The following is a 17,260-nucleotide window of genomic DNA, read 5'->3' as shown; positions in this document are numbered from 1 at the left end:
CTCCTGGCCGCACAGAGCCCAGACTCCATTTAGCCGAAGCACCAGCCCGCAGCGTGCGGGCGCGTTGTCTCCACCCCGCAGGTGTGAGCGCCAGGTGTCTGGCTCCCTTCTAAAAGCTCCACCTGCGTCGAGGAGCCAAGCGAACCACTGCGATCATCAGCTCAGACTACCCAGTACAAACTAGGCCACAAGCACGTAGTTATTCAAACGTGTTTATAGAGCACCAATTAGGCTAAGATTGCCACCATCATAGTTCTTAGAGCCATATGGGCCACCCATTTCTTTGTTTTAAAAAGGCAAGTAAATCCTAGCTTTCTGGAGGTAGAGGCAGGAAAATCACTCAAGCCCAAGGTCAACCAAGGTTACACAGCACCCACTTTCCCGACCCCTAGCATTTGTTTTGTGCTTTAAACGTCGAATACTTGTTTCCAGGGAGCATTTAGCATTAGAAAAGAGGCCCAGGAACCTCAGCCCAGCACCTCCAGAACAGCAGGGATGAGCTTTTGCAGTTGAGGATTATGCTTGAAATAGAGATACTGTACACATCCTGTCTGAGCGCTTACTGACAGCTGTTATCTTGCTTGAGGGGCTTAGACAACAGTTGGGTGAGCAGGCGTGGAGGATCCAGAACTGCCAACTGCTTGTCTACTTATCCCTGGCGCAGGAATGATGGCAGAGCTACCCTCTCCTCATCTGTTCAGGGCTTCTGAGAGGCAAGGGTCTGAATGGCATCAGAAAATAGCACAGCCAGATGATGGTACCTAGGAGCCCTCCTGATTATGCTCAGGTGTTTGAGTGCCAAACAAGAGAGCAAACTACCAGGAGAGATGGGACCTACCAGGCTGTGTGGGCTGCACCCAACATGGCGTGGCAAAGAGGCAAAATGAACCAGCCATCCCCAAGACGTTGTGGTTTGAGACTGTCACCTCAAACCCCTGGGCTTCAGCTGGTGCTTTTGAAAGGCCTCTCAAGTACCAGCTTGGCTGGAAAGTCTTTCTAGAAACTGAAGGAACTGCCACTTGGAAAAAGAAAGAGTTTTTCCTGAAGGAGTCTGTCTGGGGAAAAAGGGCACAAAATCAACAAAGAGAAAAGAGACCCAGACTTAAAAGGATGGACAAAATAGGCATTTGTCTAGCACCTCCTGACACAGACTACTCTACGGTGACATCTGGGCTGTTCTGTGAGACAAAGAACATGAGGCTCAAGAGGGTGGAAGGATTCCCTAGCTTCATCCCAGAGTTCCCCCAGGCAGGGGCTTCCTGGGCTTGCTCTAGTTTCCATCAGGCATTTTTGCAGGTCACAAAGGGTCACACTACCAACCCTGAGACCTGAGGAGTGGCTCATTCCTAGCTTCCATTTCCCTCACAACTCCTAGTAAAGGATGCAACTGCCACACGAGGGGAAGGCAGGAGAGTGAGAATCACCCTGAGCATTCAACACACCTGAGCCCTCTGCTTTCAGAACAGCAGCCAAGCCAAGCCACCAAAACAAGTCTACACTAAGCAGGCCCTCCCACCCTGTCAGCACCAAATGGAGGAGGTAGCACAAAGTTCCTGCCCCTCAGCAGCTTTGGATCTCCAAGAAAAACATTCTCAAAGCAACAAAGTAAAAATAATTTAAAAAAATGAGAAATGCAAATTTCCAGGGCCTTCTCTTAGCCATCTGTGAACTCTTTTTTTCTCAAGTAGACTGCAGATTTTCATCCATGCAAACCTTCTCCCCAAGGTCTCTCTTGTCCCATCCTGGAAGAGACAAAACTTTCTATTCCTACTGACTGCAGTACCAGCCAAAGGTGATTCTTTCCAGAGTCAGGAATGTCCAAAAGAGAGGAATCAGGAGATGGAGGCACCTATCACACACCTACAGTCACCAAAAGGGTGACTTCTTTGTATTTGAGTGGAAAACAAAACAATAAAACTCTCCAAAGCCATTCCAGAATGAAGGACCAATGTCAGGTCAGGAACAAGGGAAAGGCCTGAGAGGGTAGATCCCACCAGGGTACTCAGGAGAGCCTGAGGGTGCCATGGCAGGCTCCTCTGGTCAGCCTTTCTCTTCAGGGCTGGGCTCCCAAGTGGACAGACAAAATGAGGAAACACAGGATAGCCTGGCCTCATGAGTGGGTGTGCATGTGGACAGTCAGGTGGTGGTTCCTGTTGAAGGCCCGGAGACACTTGGGGCACTGATAGGGACGTTCACCAGTGTGGATGCGCTGGTGACGGAAGAGGTCTGAGGGCCGGCGGAAGGCCTTGCCACAGTAGGGACAGGTAGGCCAGCCCTGCTTGATGCCTGTGTGCTGACGCTGGTGCAGTATCAGGGTCTTCCGTCGCTGGAAGGAGAGCAGGCATTCACTACAGTGGTAAACCTTAGCTGTTGACCTTTGTCTCAGGAAAGCACTGCTTATCAGGGAAAGGTGCCTTGTGGGCTTCTGAGGTACCCAGCCGATGATAGGACCAGGCACCGCCACCTCCCCTGGTTCCAGAGTGGAGTGGCTTTCCCCTGACCCAACAGGCAAATCACTGCAAACCTCCCTGTGTTCCTCCTCTTCTACATGGGTCCGCTGATGGATTGTCAGATTAATTTTCAAGCGGAAGCTCTCCCCACAGTCAGGGCATAAGAATGCCCGCTGTCGTTGTCGTTGTCGTCGAGGAAGGGTACAGGGTGGCTCCTTCCTAGCCTCTGCGGCCTGGGGTTCCCTAATCAGTACCCTAGGCACTCCCTGGTCATGAAGCCGTCTGGAGCTTCTAGTCCTGGGCCTTTTGTGGGACTGGCTCATGGACTGGCTCAGTGACTCCAGAAGCTGCTGCTCAGATTCATCCTCGGCCTGTGCTTCTGTCTTGATGGTCACAGCACCACCACCTGGTAAAGGAATCATGACTGGTTTCCAAGAGAATCACACAGCTCCCCTCACCATTTGATCCAGGTCCTGTTCCAGGTTCAGGCCTCTTCTCCCTTGCCCAGTTTCTATGAGTGTCCTCAGAGCAGGTCAGGGGGTCCTACTCACAGACACCATGGGCAGGCAGGTCTGCCTCGTGGATTATTCACCTTTGTTTGCTGTGTTGTGCTCATTCTTAGAAGATGAGCTAAGAAGAGCAGAGAAGGGAGAAAGTTACAGAAGCCAAGAGGAGCCAGGAACCCTATGGAGTCCAGGATTTGACTTTGGAAGATGGATGGGTGGGACTATAGTGGGGAGACACTTCAGCCATGGCAACGGTGCTACCAAGACCCTAAGTGTTGTGATGATACTAGTTACAATAGAGATGCACAAGGAGCCCATGGGCCCCAACTGCTTCCAGACCATGATTAAGAGGCCTTGTGGCTGTAATCCCAGCACTCAGGAAGCTGAGATGGGAGAATTGCCACAAATATAAGACAAGCCTTGGCTAAACTGTGGTTTTAAAGCCAGTCAGCTATATTCACCCCCAGAGAAAGAGAGAGAGAGAGAGAGAGAGAGAGAGAGAGAGAGAGAGAGAGAGAGAGACAGAGACAGAGAGAGAGAGAGAGAGACAGAGAGAAAGTGCCTCTATGGCCTAGGAGAGGGGATGGGAGTGACTTGCCTGTGTGTCACTCATCCCAAATAAATCCACTGGAGCCTCTACTGTCCTATCAGCCTGTGACTCCTATAAGGGCCCAGTGCAGGTCTCACCTGATGCAAGGGTGGAACTGAGACAGTAAAAGTGAAGGGACAGGGGCTGGAGAGATGGCTCAGTGGTTAAGAGCATTGCCTGCTCTTCCAAAGGTCCTGAGTTCAAATCCCAGCAATGGGATTACAGATGGCTCACAACCATCTGTAATAAGGTCTGGTGCCCTCTTCTGGTCTTCGGCATACATACAGATAGACTATTGTATACATAATAAATAATAAATAAATATTAAAAAAAGAAAAAAAAAGTGAAGGGACAGAGCCATGAATAGTGGTCCTCAGGTGCAGAAAGCAAAGGTCTTGTCATTGAGCCCTATCAGAAAAACATGGACTTCAGGCGCAGCCCCTACATTTAAACCATAGGTCAAATGTCACAGCTGCGAATCTAGACAGGCCAGCTCGCAGGGTTCCTGTGTGCTAGAGCACCACATGAACAGCCTTCCTGCCACTAGCAAACCATGGCCTAAGACACGCAGCGTGTCCTCTAGCAGGACTTTCCATTAGGCCTGTAGACCACAGGCTGACTGCTACTCACAAATGTCCCTCTGGGCTGCTATGAGGCTCTGCCACAGCCACAAGTGTCTCCTGCCACTCACCTGGTCCCACAGAAGGCAGGCTGTCTGTGGGAGGGGAGGGTGGACATTCTCCCTCTGCAGATTCTCCCTCCTGTTTGATGGGTAAAGTGCTGGTGCTGGCTGGAGTCCCTGTGAGAGAGAGAATCAGATGAGGGCATTCCTGACACAAGTACCACAGGAGACATGGCCATTTCCCCAGCAGGTCCTGGACATGCTTAAGGGCCTGCGAGGAAGAAATCTTCAGGCGTCCATCTGGAGGGCTTCTGAGGTAGGAACAGAGCTAGTAAGGCCACAAGCCCAGTCACATGTAGGCCAAGGCTCACAACCTCTCTCTCCATATGCTACCTTCATCAGCCTCAAAATAACAGAAGGTTTGGAAAGGCCCGAGGACAGAGTCCCAGGTATGTGATGGTCAGGGACACTACCCTCCTACCTGAGGTCTCATGTTACAAATTCTATGCAAAAGCTCGAGCTTAGGGGCTGGAGAGATGGCTCAGTGGTTAAGAGCATTGCCTGCTCTTCCAAAGGTCCTGAGTTCAATTCCCAGCAACCACATGGTGGCTCACAACCATCTGTAAAGAGGTCTGGTGCCCTCTTCCAGCCTGCAGGCCTACACACAGACAGAATATTGTATACATAATAAGTAAATAAAATAAATATTTTTTTTAAAAAAAAGCTTGAGCTTACACACTGACTGGGAGGAACACAGAGAAGGAAGAAGTCATGTGCTATGGGGGAAATGCAGAGAAAGCACTATAAGGAAGGTGACAAGAATCGGGAATGAGGCCAGCATCAAGAAGGAAGAAGAGAAGAGAAGCTAAGCACAGCTGAGAGCATGAGGATCGGTGCCCTCTAGGTAAGTCTCAGAAAAGGACCAGCAAGAACTGCCTGTAAACAGAGCGGACACAGGATCCTGGGTGAGTGACAAAAGTCAGCGTGCTCAACAGGTCTTCAGAACACTGAGAAACTACAGCATGTCAACCTAGCGCCACGCTGGAGTTAGGACACCAACCGCCATGTTGGCATTGCCACTGTAGAAGATCCAGTAGGTCCCATTCACACTCCTCCCCTTACTCCTGTCAGACAGGTATGTCCAGGCCCCCACAGTGCTCTTCAGACATCTGAGCACTGAAGAGACTAAAGCTACCTCTCCAAGGCCCATCTAAGAGGATGAGTCTTTGCAGCAGAGTTCAGCATTTGCTTGTTTCCTATGCTGAGAGCGCCTGTGTTGCTGCCCACTTGTCCTCACTTACCAGTGTCTGTCTCAGGTAGAATAACTCTTGCTTCCTCTTGCTGCGGCTGCTGTTGCTGCTTAGGTGCCTGCCTTTCTTTTGGTTCCTCTAGGTCAGGGCTGGCTGGACTTGGGGCATGCTCTGGACTCAGAGGAATTCCTAGAAACACAAACCAACATCACTGAGAACAATTCCGCGGTCTCCGAGGCAGGCGGCCAGTGACACAAGGGCCACACTGAATGCAGAGTTTCAGATCCTGGGTTTGGATGTGAAAACACAGCGGCTACGCCCACTGCCCTCGCAGCTCTACTCTTGAACCTGGCTATCCACTCACATAGTGGCTGATAATGGGATGGAACTTCAACACCATAGGTCTAATGTCCTCTTCTGGACTCTGTGGGCACTTCATGTACATGGTATACATATATATAGAAGGTAAAACATCCATACACAAACAGTAAAATAAATGTAAACGTAAGCCGGGCGGTGGTGGCGCACGCCTTTAATCCCAGCACTCAGGAGGCAGAGGTAGGCGGATCTCTGTGAGTTTGAGGCCAGCCTAGTCTACAAGAGCTAGTTCCAGGGCAGGAACCAAAAAAAAAAAAAAAAAAAAAAAAAACTACGGAGAAACCCTATCTCAAAAAACGCAAAAAAACATTAAATAAAAAATAAATGTAAATGTAAATAATAAATTTTTTAAAACCTGGGTACTTAATGATGTTTTTCCCCCCAAACTACCTTCTGTAGTGCCAGGGAGTCCACTGGTACAGCAGAAAAGACACCCCGAAGACATCATCTTTGGAGCTCTGATGTTCTTAAATATTTTTTTAAAGGGATTTTTTGTTTGCTTGCTTGTGTGTTGGTGTTTTGCCTGCATGTATGTCTGTGTCGGGATGTCAGATCCCCTCGAACTGGAGTTACAGACAGTTATGAGCTGCCATGTGGGTGCTGTTTTCTCTAGAAGAGCAGTAGGGCACTTAACAGCTGTGCCACCTCTCCAGCCCCCTAAATACTCTTTCAGGACAACTCCACCTCCACACCTATCCTCTTCATACCCTTGGATCCGCGCATGGTGTTTGCTGTGGCAAGCCTCCCAGAAGAGTCTCCTACAACCTGGCTGTGACTGTGGTTATTAGAGGCTCCAAAATGAGCCTAAGCAGCCTCTCACAGAACAGAGCTGGGGGAGGAGAGTTCTGCTTTTCTTTTCCTCTTGCTTTTGTCTTGTTTTGAAGACAGGGTCTTACTATATGGCTCTGGCTGGCCTGGAACACAACAAGTAGATTGGTCTGACTTTGAACTCATAGAGCTACACTTCCCTCTGACTCCTGATTGCTGGGCACCAGCCTTCTTTCCTTCTTAAAAAAAAAAAAATTACTAATGAGAGAGTGTGTATGACAGAGAGACAGACAAACAGATGAGGGGGGAGGTATGTAGGTCAGAAAGCAACCTTCAGCAGTTGGTTTTCTTCCACTGCAGGTTCTGGGGATGGAGCTTATATTATCAGATTCATACACAGCAAGTACCTTTCACCACACTGGTGAGGACCTTTTACCACTGCTGAGCCATCTCACCTGTCCGTCTGTGTTTGTTTCCTGAGACAGGGTCTCAAATGTATTCCAGGGTGGTCTTGAACTCACTATGTGGCTTCTGATATGCCAGCATCTACATCCCTAGTGGTGGGATTATAAGCACGTAGCACCATACGAAACTTTTCTGGTGCTAGGGATCAAACCAGGGCTTCATGTAGGCTAGATAAAACACTGTACCAAGTGAGATACATACTTCATACTTTCTTTCTTCTCTCCTGTCTTTCAGGACCAAAACAAAACAAAACAAAGCAAAATAAAAAACCAAATTATTATGAAAAAGATATACTATGAGCAAAAGGGTTGATGGTTAAGGGGTGACGGAGTCTGTCTGATATGAAATCAGCCAAAGGTTCCTACCATGGACCCACATGTGCTGAGGACAGCTGGAAACAGACATATCTGGATGAGAATACACAATCACAGAAAGAAGAGGCTCTATCTCTACAAGTTTGAACTCACCGGTGTGGGTTTTCATGAACACAGGGTGCAGGGAACAAGGCCAATGTGTGAGACACACAAAGCAACCTAAGCAGGGCCTCCACAACTTCTCTTCCAGGGGAACTGAGAACCCAGATAGAGTCACGAGAAGTGGATCTGTAACGGACAATACTGCTCCCGAGTCTCTTTCACATTCCAGGGAGCTGAGCTGGACACCAGTGGGTCACACCGCTCACAGACATTATACACGCAACAGTCACTAGGTCTTGAAATTGTTATTTCCATAACAAACCCAGAGACAGCTGCTTCAGCTAGGTGTGGTGCTCATACCTTCAACCCAAGCACTCAGGAGGCTGAGGCAGGATGATTGCTATGAGTTAAAGGCCAGCCTGGGCTACATATTAAATTACAAGCCAATTTGGGCTATGGTGTGAGACCCTGACTGAAAAGCAAATAAGGCCAGCAAGATCGCTCAGCAGGTAAAAGCCCTTTGTTGCCAAGCCTGTAGTTCCATCCCTGGGACTCACATGGTGGCAGGAGAAAACTAACTCTTTTAAATATTTTCCTGACCTGCATACATACAAAGATACATAAAATAACTTTTTTTTTAAAAAAGCAAATAACAGCAACAAGAAGCCAGTGTGGTGTCACACGCCTGCAATGCCAGCACTTGGAAAGCCGAGGCAGAAGGACAGCCAAGGTAGCCACAAAATGAGCCCCAAGCAAGCCTGGGGTACAGAATGAGACCCTGTCTCAAAAAGCAATACAGACTAGAGAAGCTAAATAAGAAGGTGAACCCAAAGAAAACATATAGGCATCCTCCTGAATATTAACCTTCATCAGGTGATGAAAGGAGACAGAGACCCACATTGGAGCACTGGACTGAAATCTCAAGGTCCAAATCAGGAGCAGAAGGAGAGAGAGCACGAGCAAGGAACTCAGGACCGCGAGGGGTGCACCCACACACTGAGACAATGGTGATGTTCTATCGGGAACTCACCAAGGCCAGCTGGCCTGGGTCTGAAAAAGCATGGGATAAAACCGGACTCGCTGAACATAGCGGACAATAAGGACTACTGAGAACTCAAGAACAATGGCAATGGGTTTTTGATCCCACTGCACGTACTGACTTTGTGGGAGCCTAGGCAGTTTGGATGCTCACCTTACTAGACCTGGATGGAGGTGGGTGGTCCTTGGACTTCCCACAGGGCAGGGAACCCTGATTGCTCTTTGGGCTGACGAGGGAGGGGGACTTGATTGGGGAGGGGGAGGGAAATGGGAGGTGGTGGCGGGGAGGAGGCAGAAATCTTTAATAAATAAATAAATAAATAAATAATAATAATAATTAAAAAAGCAATACAGAATATCTATAAGGGCCAGTGAGATGCCTTAGCAGGTAAAGGCATTTACTGCCTAGCCTGATGACCTCAGTTCCTTCTTGGGACTCATGTAGTAGTGGAAGGAGAGAACCAACTCCGGAAAGTTTTCCTCTGACTTCCACACGTGGGCACTGTGATACATACCTGTATCTCTCCATACACACAGGTAAGTCAGGTGTGGAGGCACACTTCCGCAGTCCCAGCACTTAGGGAGGGAGACCAGGAGTCAAAGACCATCTTTTGATGACATACTGAGTTTGAGGCCAACCTGAGCTACATGGGACCTTGTCACAAAACACAAAACAGCAACAACAAAAAGACAGCTGCTTCACTGGCAGATGGTAGAATAGAGTTGCTGAAGTCATATATTTGGCTCCTTATAGGAACTATAAACAGAAACCATACAAAGCACCACAAGACACTGGTTCAGAAGCCCAGACAGAGAAAGGGAGATATGGAAGAATATGAACCCCTGGCTGTTAAAGTGCCACAGCACACTGGGTTTCTTTATTGTTATCTGGAGTCCTGAGTGTTAGATACTTTCCTCTTATGGAATTAACAGGTATCTAAGTGCATGACTGTCAGTGGGAAAAGGGGGAACACAGATTTCTTCTAATTTAACCCTACCCATAAATAAGAAAAAAAGGGGGAGGGCAGAAACCAGCACTTATATAGAAACTCATAACTATAACCCCAATATCAGGGATCCCAAAACCCTCTTCCAGTATCTTTGGGCACCAGACATGCATGTGTTATACAGATATACATGCAGGCAACACACCCATACACATAAATAATATTAAAAAATAAATGCTGGGCAGTGGTGGCGCATGCCTTTAATCCCAGCATCCAGGAGGCAGAGGCAGGCAGAGGTGAGTTTGAGGCCAGCTTGGTCTAAAGAGTGAGTGCCAGGACAGTCAGGACTGTTACACAGGGAAACCCTGTCTCAAAAAACCAAAATAACAAAGAGGGAACTACAAAGGGAGTTCTGGGACAGCTAGGGCTATTACACAGAGAAACCCTGTCTTGATGGATGAATGAATGAATGAATGAATGAATGAATGAATGAATAGGTTTTGGCAATAGTTGCACAAATCTGTGACTATATTAAAAAACCACAGAAATTAGATTAGCTGGGCATGAAGACTGGCATGTAATTTTAACATTTGGGAGGAGGAAGCAAGACAACCAGTTCAAGGTCATCCTTAGCCACGTACCAAGTTTGAGACTAATGCTTGTTACAGGCCTTAATAAACAAACAAAAAAATCCTCCCAGCATGACGCCACAAAGAATAGTAAATGACATATGTAAACATCTATGTATATATGCATATTTGTGGCACCGAGGTTGACCAAAAGGGCTGCACACATTAGGCAAAAGCTCTGACATGAAGCTGTAGCCCCTGGCTTACTTTCACTTTTTAAAATGTTTATTCAACATCTTAAGTCTTTTTAAATTTTTACTTATTATTTATTATTGGTGTAAGAGTGTGTGTGAGCGCGAGTACAGCCATACCATCACATGAGAACGATGTGCACAGGTAGAGAACTACTTTTTGGGAGTGAGTTCTCACTTTTCAACACGGGTTCTGAAAATTAAACTTGGGCCATCACACCTTTAAGCAAACCCTTTTACCTGCTAAGTAATCTTACCAGCCCTAATTTCATTTTTTGTTGTTGTTTTTGGTTTTGGTTTTTTGAGACAGGGTTTCTCTGAGTAGCCTTTGCTGTCCTGGACCTCACTTGGTAAAACAGGTTGTCCTTGAACTCAGAGATTCTCCTGCCTCTGCCTCCCAGGTGCAGGAATTAAAGGTGTGCACCACCACTACAACCACTTTTTAATTTTGAGACAAGATCTCATTAAGTTGCCCAGGCGGGCCCTGAACTCACTCTGTAGACTAAGCAGGCTTTGATCTACCAGTCTCCTGTCCTCCAGAACAGCGTGGATTACAGACCTGTTCTATAGGCCAAATTTTATTTGGTAGAGGTTATTTTTTGTCTTTTTTGGGACAGTGTCATACACCCCTATGTTAGCCTTAAACTCAAACTCCTGATTCTTCCTGGCTATTTGACTTTTTAGAGATTACAATCCTCCACCTCAGTCCCTGAGGTGTTAGGGTTATATTTTAATAGGCAAATTTGATGGTACATAAGTTTCACCTCAGTAAAAACTGTTGAAAATATGGGAGGACTTTATGGGGGTTTTCATAAAATTAAAAGACGTAAACCCAGTGCAGCATTTGAACTTTGAGTTATTAAAATTAGGATCTAAATTCCTACTGAAAATAAGGACCAGATATTAGATGATTTTCTGTGTATGATGATATTGTGGTTAAGTCTAGAAAAAGGGAGATGGGTGGTAAAATCTCCATCACTGAATTTTTTTTTGCTTTGTTTGTTTTTGTTGTTTTGGAACAGCGTCTCACCCTGTAGCCAGGTTTGCCTAGAATTCACTGCTGAAGATCAGTGATGACCATTTGGTGGTCACTGTCCTATTCTTCTTTGGGTTATGTCTAAATATTTTATTTATTTATTTCATTGCCTACCATGGTAGCAGAGGCCTTTAATTTCAGCACTTGAGAGGCAGAGACAGATAGCTCTCTGAGTTCAAGGCCAGCCTGGTCTACACAATGAGTTCCAGGACTATATAATAGCAAGACCTCATTTTAAAAAATCAAAAATTAGTAAATAAACATGTGTATATGTGTGTGTTTTGCCTGTGTATATGTACACTGCATGCATGCCTCCTGCCCAGAAGAGAACACCAGATTCCCTAGAACTACAGTTACAGACAACTATGTTGTCATGTGGGTGCTAGGAACTGAACCCAGGTCCTCTGCAAGAGCAGTGAGTGTTCTTAACCACTGAGCCCATTCTGGGTGACGGGCCTGTGCTCCCTTTCCAGCCCCAAGATGGCCCAGTGTACCCGGGAAGGTAGTGTGCTGTTCACTTTGCCCAGGTGCTCCCAATATTGCCAATACTTACCAGTGTTAGGTTTCCTTGGGCATGTTGCCTCCTCCTCACTCCCCTTCTGGCCCCAGGGGCCTGAAGGACAAGGCTCTTCTCCCCTCTCTATCCAGGTGAGGATGTTGGGTTTGGAGATGGCACAATCTGCATACAGAATGGGGAGGGGATAGGGAAAGGTCTCAGTCTCCCTGCCTAAAGGAAAGGCAAGGCTGCAGGCAGCCCTCCTTAGATGGAAGCCGAGGTGTTCCCTTGCAGCATTACCCAGGGAGACCAGCGTCTCATAGTTGTCCCTCATCACGTGCTTGTAGAGCTCCTTCTGCCAGTCCTCCAGCTTGTCCCACTCCAACTCAGAGAAATACACAGCCACGTCATCAAAGGTCATAGGCACCTGAAACCAGTGTCACACTTGTTCACCCACACATTTTACGGGCATGGCTCCCCAGGTTCCCCAGCTCAGGACATCCAAAGGCTACCTTGGGGACCTCGCCCTTGCTGCCAGGGGGTAGCCGCAAGATCAAGAAGTTCCTGTTGCGCATGAGGTTCTCCATGTCCTCCAGCCTCCGCTGCAGCAGCCCGTACTCCTGCAGCAGGGTTCCCAGCATGTCCCACTTGCCCTCCAGCTGGTTGCTGAACTCCACAGCTGTCTTCTCACAGTCAGCCAGCTTCTTCTCAGCTGTCCCTGCGCGTCCTTCCAACGTCAGCAGGCGGGCCAGGCAAGAATCCACTTTCTTCTCCAAGGCCTGCACGGCTGCCACCACAGTCCACAGTGTGATTTCTGTGGAGTAGAGGTATGAGCTCTTCTCTGCATCTGGCTGGGGTTAAGAAGAGGGATGGGAGGCCTCTTATTACACATCAGCTTGTACCTCTGAGAAATCTGCTCAAGAAAACAAAAGGATCATATAATCAAAATATCCGCATCTTAAACCAGGCAAGATGGTACGTCTACAATCCCAACATTTACAAACTGAGGCAGGGAGATAGCCTCAAGTTCAAGGGCAGCCTGATCTAGACACTTCCAGGCTAGCCTAAAGAGTTGAGACCAGCCAGGTGTGGAGGCACACTCTTTAATCCCAGCTCTTGGGAATCAAAAGCAGGTGGATCTCTGTGAGTTCAAGGCCTGGTGTGGTCTGCCTGGCAAATTCCATACCACCTAGAACTGCACAGTATACCAAACACTGTCTTAATGTAAACCTGCAGCTTTACATTTAAAGCTTCACCCAACCTGAAATAAAAATAAAATAATTAGAAAGAAAAAACTTATATCTGTTTCAAACATGTTCACACTTTTCCTGTCATTATTTCCTCCATGATGCAATGATTAGCCTTTCTATTGTACTGGAAATCTAGATATGACGTACCATATTCTGGAGTCTATGAGTGTATTATATGTGAACACTGCATTATTTTATGTCAGGGACTTGAGCATCTCTTGTCCACTGGGTGAGAGCTGTAGTTGTTGCAATAATGTGATAGGCAGTGTTGAGATCTATCCTGTTAGCAAGTTTAGGGGATATTAGGTGCTGCAAGACAGGTGAGGGATAGGGCAGGTGGAATGATCTGGAAGCCGTCATCTGGACAGGTATGGGAAGGCCTTCCAGCCCCCACTCCCATAAAGCCCATTTTCTCTTCCTTGTAGGCAGGGAACCGAGAAGGACACATGGCAAACTAAAGGGAAGGAGAGATTCCCTTCAAAAAGTTTCCAGGAAACTAAGGTTTCAGACACTTGTCTGAGATGTATTGGTAATAATAGATAATACTTACAGAGAGATTTTTTTTTACAGGCAAAAGTTTTAGCATGTTCTCTGACATGGCCACACTACCCTTCTAAAACTGCTTTAAACTTACAGTGATTCTCAACCTTCCTGGTGCTGCGACCCTTTAATACAGTTCCTCATGTTGAGGTGACCAGCAACCATAAAATCATTTTGTTGCTACTTCGTAACTGTAATTTTGCTATTGCCACGAACTGTAAATATTTGATATGCAACGCCAAGGGGTTGCGACCTACAAGTTGAGAACAACTGAAGTAATCTTTAAAGAAACAAATGAAAAAGGTCACAAAATTCAGAAATCTGTTGCTAACAGGGTTCAGTCAAATTGTTTCCTAAGTAAAAGTAGAGTTGCTAGGTATTTTAACGGAGGTCTCATTCTAGTTAGCCTGAGACCTAAGCTCGGCCTCTACCTGCCCCTCTGCAACCTCAGCCTTGCGGATGCGGTGGGGTACGCCACACCAGGCCCTCCTCGGCCGAAGGCCTCAGAAGAAACAACGGGCAGGGGCTCTCAGCTGTGTCATCTGCAGGGTTCTTCGAGGCCTTCAGCAGGTATCTGAGCGCCCGGCCTAGCCGGGTTCCGGGGGCCTGGTCGCGGTCACCGGTGTTAGGGCGCAGCCCCACCGGGCCTGGTGTTTGGGCCGCCCGCCGCTGGGCGCAGGCCCGTGGCCTCGGTCTCCACCAGGCCGGTGTCTCCATGACGCCCGCGGGCTGGGGGGGACGGGCAGGGTAGGGAGGGAGCGCTCCGGGCCTGGTGTGCCGAGACCCTCGCACGCGGCGGCCACCGGGCCGGGGCGCTTACCCGGGCGGGCGCCGCTTCAGCCATGGCTACCGTGTCCTCGCTGGGGTGCGATCCTCCGCCGACAGGTCGGACCACGCGCGGGCTGAGGTTCTCCGCCGACAGGTTGAGCCAAGCGCACGCTGCGCGTCGGTAACGAGCAGGAGCGGCCCAGCGTCGGAACTGCTTACCTGGCGGCCCCCGAGCCACGTGCCCCGCTGGCCCTTTAAGGGAGCCGCGGGGAAGGCCGCGGCCGGGCGCGCACAACGCCCCCTGCCGTCCGAAGGGGGCGCATCCGGGAGCGCTCCACCCCGCGGCCGCGAGCCTGCGACGCCGAGCCTGGCTCGGGACGCCTAGCCGCTGGCCTCGACGGGAATTCCGGGAAGACGCCCGGGAGGGAAACGCTCAGAAAATTCCCAGACTTCACGCTCGGGCGGAACACCCTCATCCCAAGGTTTTTCAGAGTCCCTTTTCTAGGGTCTGTAACCTAGAGAGGAGAACCTAGGAGAAAAGATAAAGGTTCCTAAACCCTTCTTCTGGTTTTTCAGAACAATTGGGAATCCCTAAGGGGAAAAGTGCGTTTAAAAAAAAAAAAAAAAGCAAGCCCGAGACTGGGACCTACCTCAGTGGTAGTGGTAGAGCGCTTGCCTGGCTTGCGCCACAACCCAAGGGAGGTGCTTCCGGAGTATCCTTCTCTCACGCACCCACATTTGAGGTTCTTAGCCTCTGGGATTTATGACTGCCACCTGCACAGCCCGGGCAGAGCCCCTTCTTCCAGCCCTCTCTGCCACATCCAGCCTGGGCTAGCAGGGCATCCTGGCTGATTGATGATCCGGCTCTTCCAGCCAGGGGAATTCAAATGACACAATGGACCGAACAACAGCTACTGTGTTCATGTGTACGGCTCTCTAACCAGTTCATGTCCTGAGCTCTCCTGAATAAACTATTCCATTTAAGACCAATATCCTTCTCGAACTAGAAACCCTTACTTGGGAAGCCCAGAATTAACCTTGGAATATAAAGTAAAACCTGCTTTTCTTGGTTTCCTGAATTTTTCACTCATGCTATGGTCTTTATCCAATAAGCCAATGAACTTGCCGCTGGCATTTTTAAAAAAAAAAATATTTTGGGGTTTGTTTTGGTGTCTATATGTATTTAAAATATCTTTAAAATAATTCTAAAATCAGTTCTGAGGCTGGCAGATGACTGACCTACACACACTGTAAATAAAACCTTTTTTAAAAATTAGTTGCAGCCAGGCAATGGTGGCACACACCTTTAATCCCAGCACTCGGGAAGGCGGATGGATCTCTGTGAGTTCAAGTCCAGCCTGGTTTACAAGAGCTAGTTCCAGGACAGGCTCCAAAGCTACAGAAAAACCCTGTCTCGAAAAACAAAACAAAAATTAGTTGCGTGCTGGGCATGGTTGTACACACCTTTAATCCCACCACTTGAGAAACCCTGTCTTGAAAAACCAAACCAAGCAAACATCATATTCCTTGTAACCTCAGCACTTGGGAATCTGGGGCAGGGAATGAGAGCACCAGGTCTTCTTAGATTACATAGCGAAACCCTGTCTCAAAACTCCATCCTTTTTATCAGTTTGGGAGTGCACACTGTAATACTGTGTTAGTCTAGGGAAGTCTGTAAACAGGTCCAGTGTCAGAAACTATATTTTAACATAAAACCAACCACAGCCAATGTGTTCTGCTCACTGATGTATCCTGAATGTTAAAACTGCCTACATAACAAGTTCCCATCATTTATTTGCTCTCAAAAGAAATGGATGAGGAAAAGTAAGATGGTTTAAGGGAGGAAAGGTGTTTGCTGCCAAGTCTGTCACTGGAGTCTGATCACATGGTAGGAGAGAACTCTTAAGTTGTCTTCTGAACTCACCTGTGTGCCATGGCATACGTGTGTTGATGTAGGCAAATTTTTCTGTCCCACCGACCAGCTCCCAAATCACAACATGGACACTTATTAATTATTAAAGCTCAGGGCTGGAGAGATGGCTCAGTGGTTAAGAGCACTGGCTGCTCTTCCAGAGGTCCTGAGTTCAATTCCCAGAAACCATATGGGGGCTCACAACCATCTGTAATGAGAAATGGCGCCCTCTTCTGGCGCGTGGGAATATATACAGGCAGAATGATGTATACATCATAAAATAAATCTTTAAAAAAAATTATAAAAGCTCAGCCAATAGCTTAGACTTGTTTCTAATTAGCTCTTAAAACTTAGATTAAACCATTTCTTTTAATCTATGTTCCTTTATGTGGCTCAGTTATCTTTATTTTGTAATGCCCATGTGGCTTTCTCTGCGTCTGGCTGGTGACTCTGCCTTCTTCTTCCCAGGATTTTCTCTGCCCCCCAAATCCTACCTAGCTATTGGCCATTTAGCTCATTAAACTAATCAAGTGACATATTTTCAATGTGAAGGACTATTCCACAACATGCTCACACATACAAGTATAAAAACAGATGAGGCAAGCTCTCTCAAAAGCTTAGACATCAAAAAGGCAAGAGGCTGATTCAGGACAGGAATAACGCAACTGCAGCCCAACTGGCGTGGCATGTAAGAAAGGCTGTAGCAGCCTTCAGCACTAGAGTTTGCTTTGGATCCGCGCTGGGAACGCCACTGTAAGACCCAAGAAAGCCTATGTCCAACAGCTCCACCATGTCATGTGGTGGTGAGACTAGCTGGGCTAACTAGGGCCAGGTGTGAGCACTATGTTTACTGAGCGAATAGGAAGGAGAGGCATACCAGCTTAGTTGGGCATGTGACGTTGCGGCCCTAGGTATTATGTGCAACTTAACCAGTTCACTTTCCAGAACCTTCTTCTCCATGCTTCCCAGAGCAGCCTTTCAATATGTGACAGTTGAAATGGGCAAGTAA

At 47.8% G+C, this 17,260-nt stretch overlaps 1 protein-coding gene across 2 annotated transcripts; it reads right to left on the bottom strand.

Annotated features, from left to right (window-relative positions):
• Positions 1-197: 197 nt before the first annotated feature.
• Znf783 (zinc finger protein 783) lies at positions 198-14,675 on the bottom strand. 2 transcript variants are annotated; one of them, XM_075954963.1, is made up of 7 exons: positions 14,392-14,675; positions 12,294-12,632; positions 12,082-12,208; positions 11,839-11,964; positions 5,469-5,606; positions 4,237-4,344; positions 198-2,856 (listed from the first exon to the last, which is right to left on the bottom strand). In XM_075954963.1, the coding sequence occupies exons 1-7, from the start codon at positions 14,413-14,415 to the stop codon at positions 2,111-2,113; spliced, it is 1,608 nt and encodes a 535-aa protein (XP_075811078.1). In that variant the 5' UTR covers positions 14,416-14,675; the 3' UTR covers positions 198-2,110. The 2 variants fall into 2 exon arrangements, with proteins under 2 accessions (XP_075811078.1, XP_075811077.1); XM_075954962.1 differs by having other exon boundaries at positions 12,294-12,595; positions 14,392-14,616.
• Between the last annotated feature and the right edge of the window lie 2,585 nt (positions 14,676-17,260).

This window comes from Microtus pennsylvanicus, chromosome 21 (assembly GCF_037038515.1).
Source record: "Microtus pennsylvanicus isolate mMicPen1 chromosome 21, mMicPen1.hap1, whole genome shotgun sequence".
Taxonomy (NCBI): domain Eukaryota; kingdom Metazoa; phylum Chordata; class Mammalia; order Rodentia; family Cricetidae; genus Microtus; species Microtus pennsylvanicus.
This window is presented reverse-complemented; position numbering and strand designations above follow the sequence as displayed.

Excerpts from the sequence above, each read along its gene's own strand:
- Znf783 (XM_075954963.1), bottom strand. The coding sequence starts at position 14,415 with ATGGCTGAAGCGGCGCCCGCCCGG. Across the intron at positions 11,965-12,081 it reads TGAGACGCTGGTCTCCCTGG|ATTGTGCCATCTCCAAACCC; the intron begins GTAATGCTGCAA and ends TTCTGTATGCAG. Across the intron at positions 4,345-5,468 it reads TCTACCTGAGACAGACACTG|GGACTCCAGCCAGCACCAGC; the intron begins GTAAGTGAGGAC and ends TCTCTCTCACAG.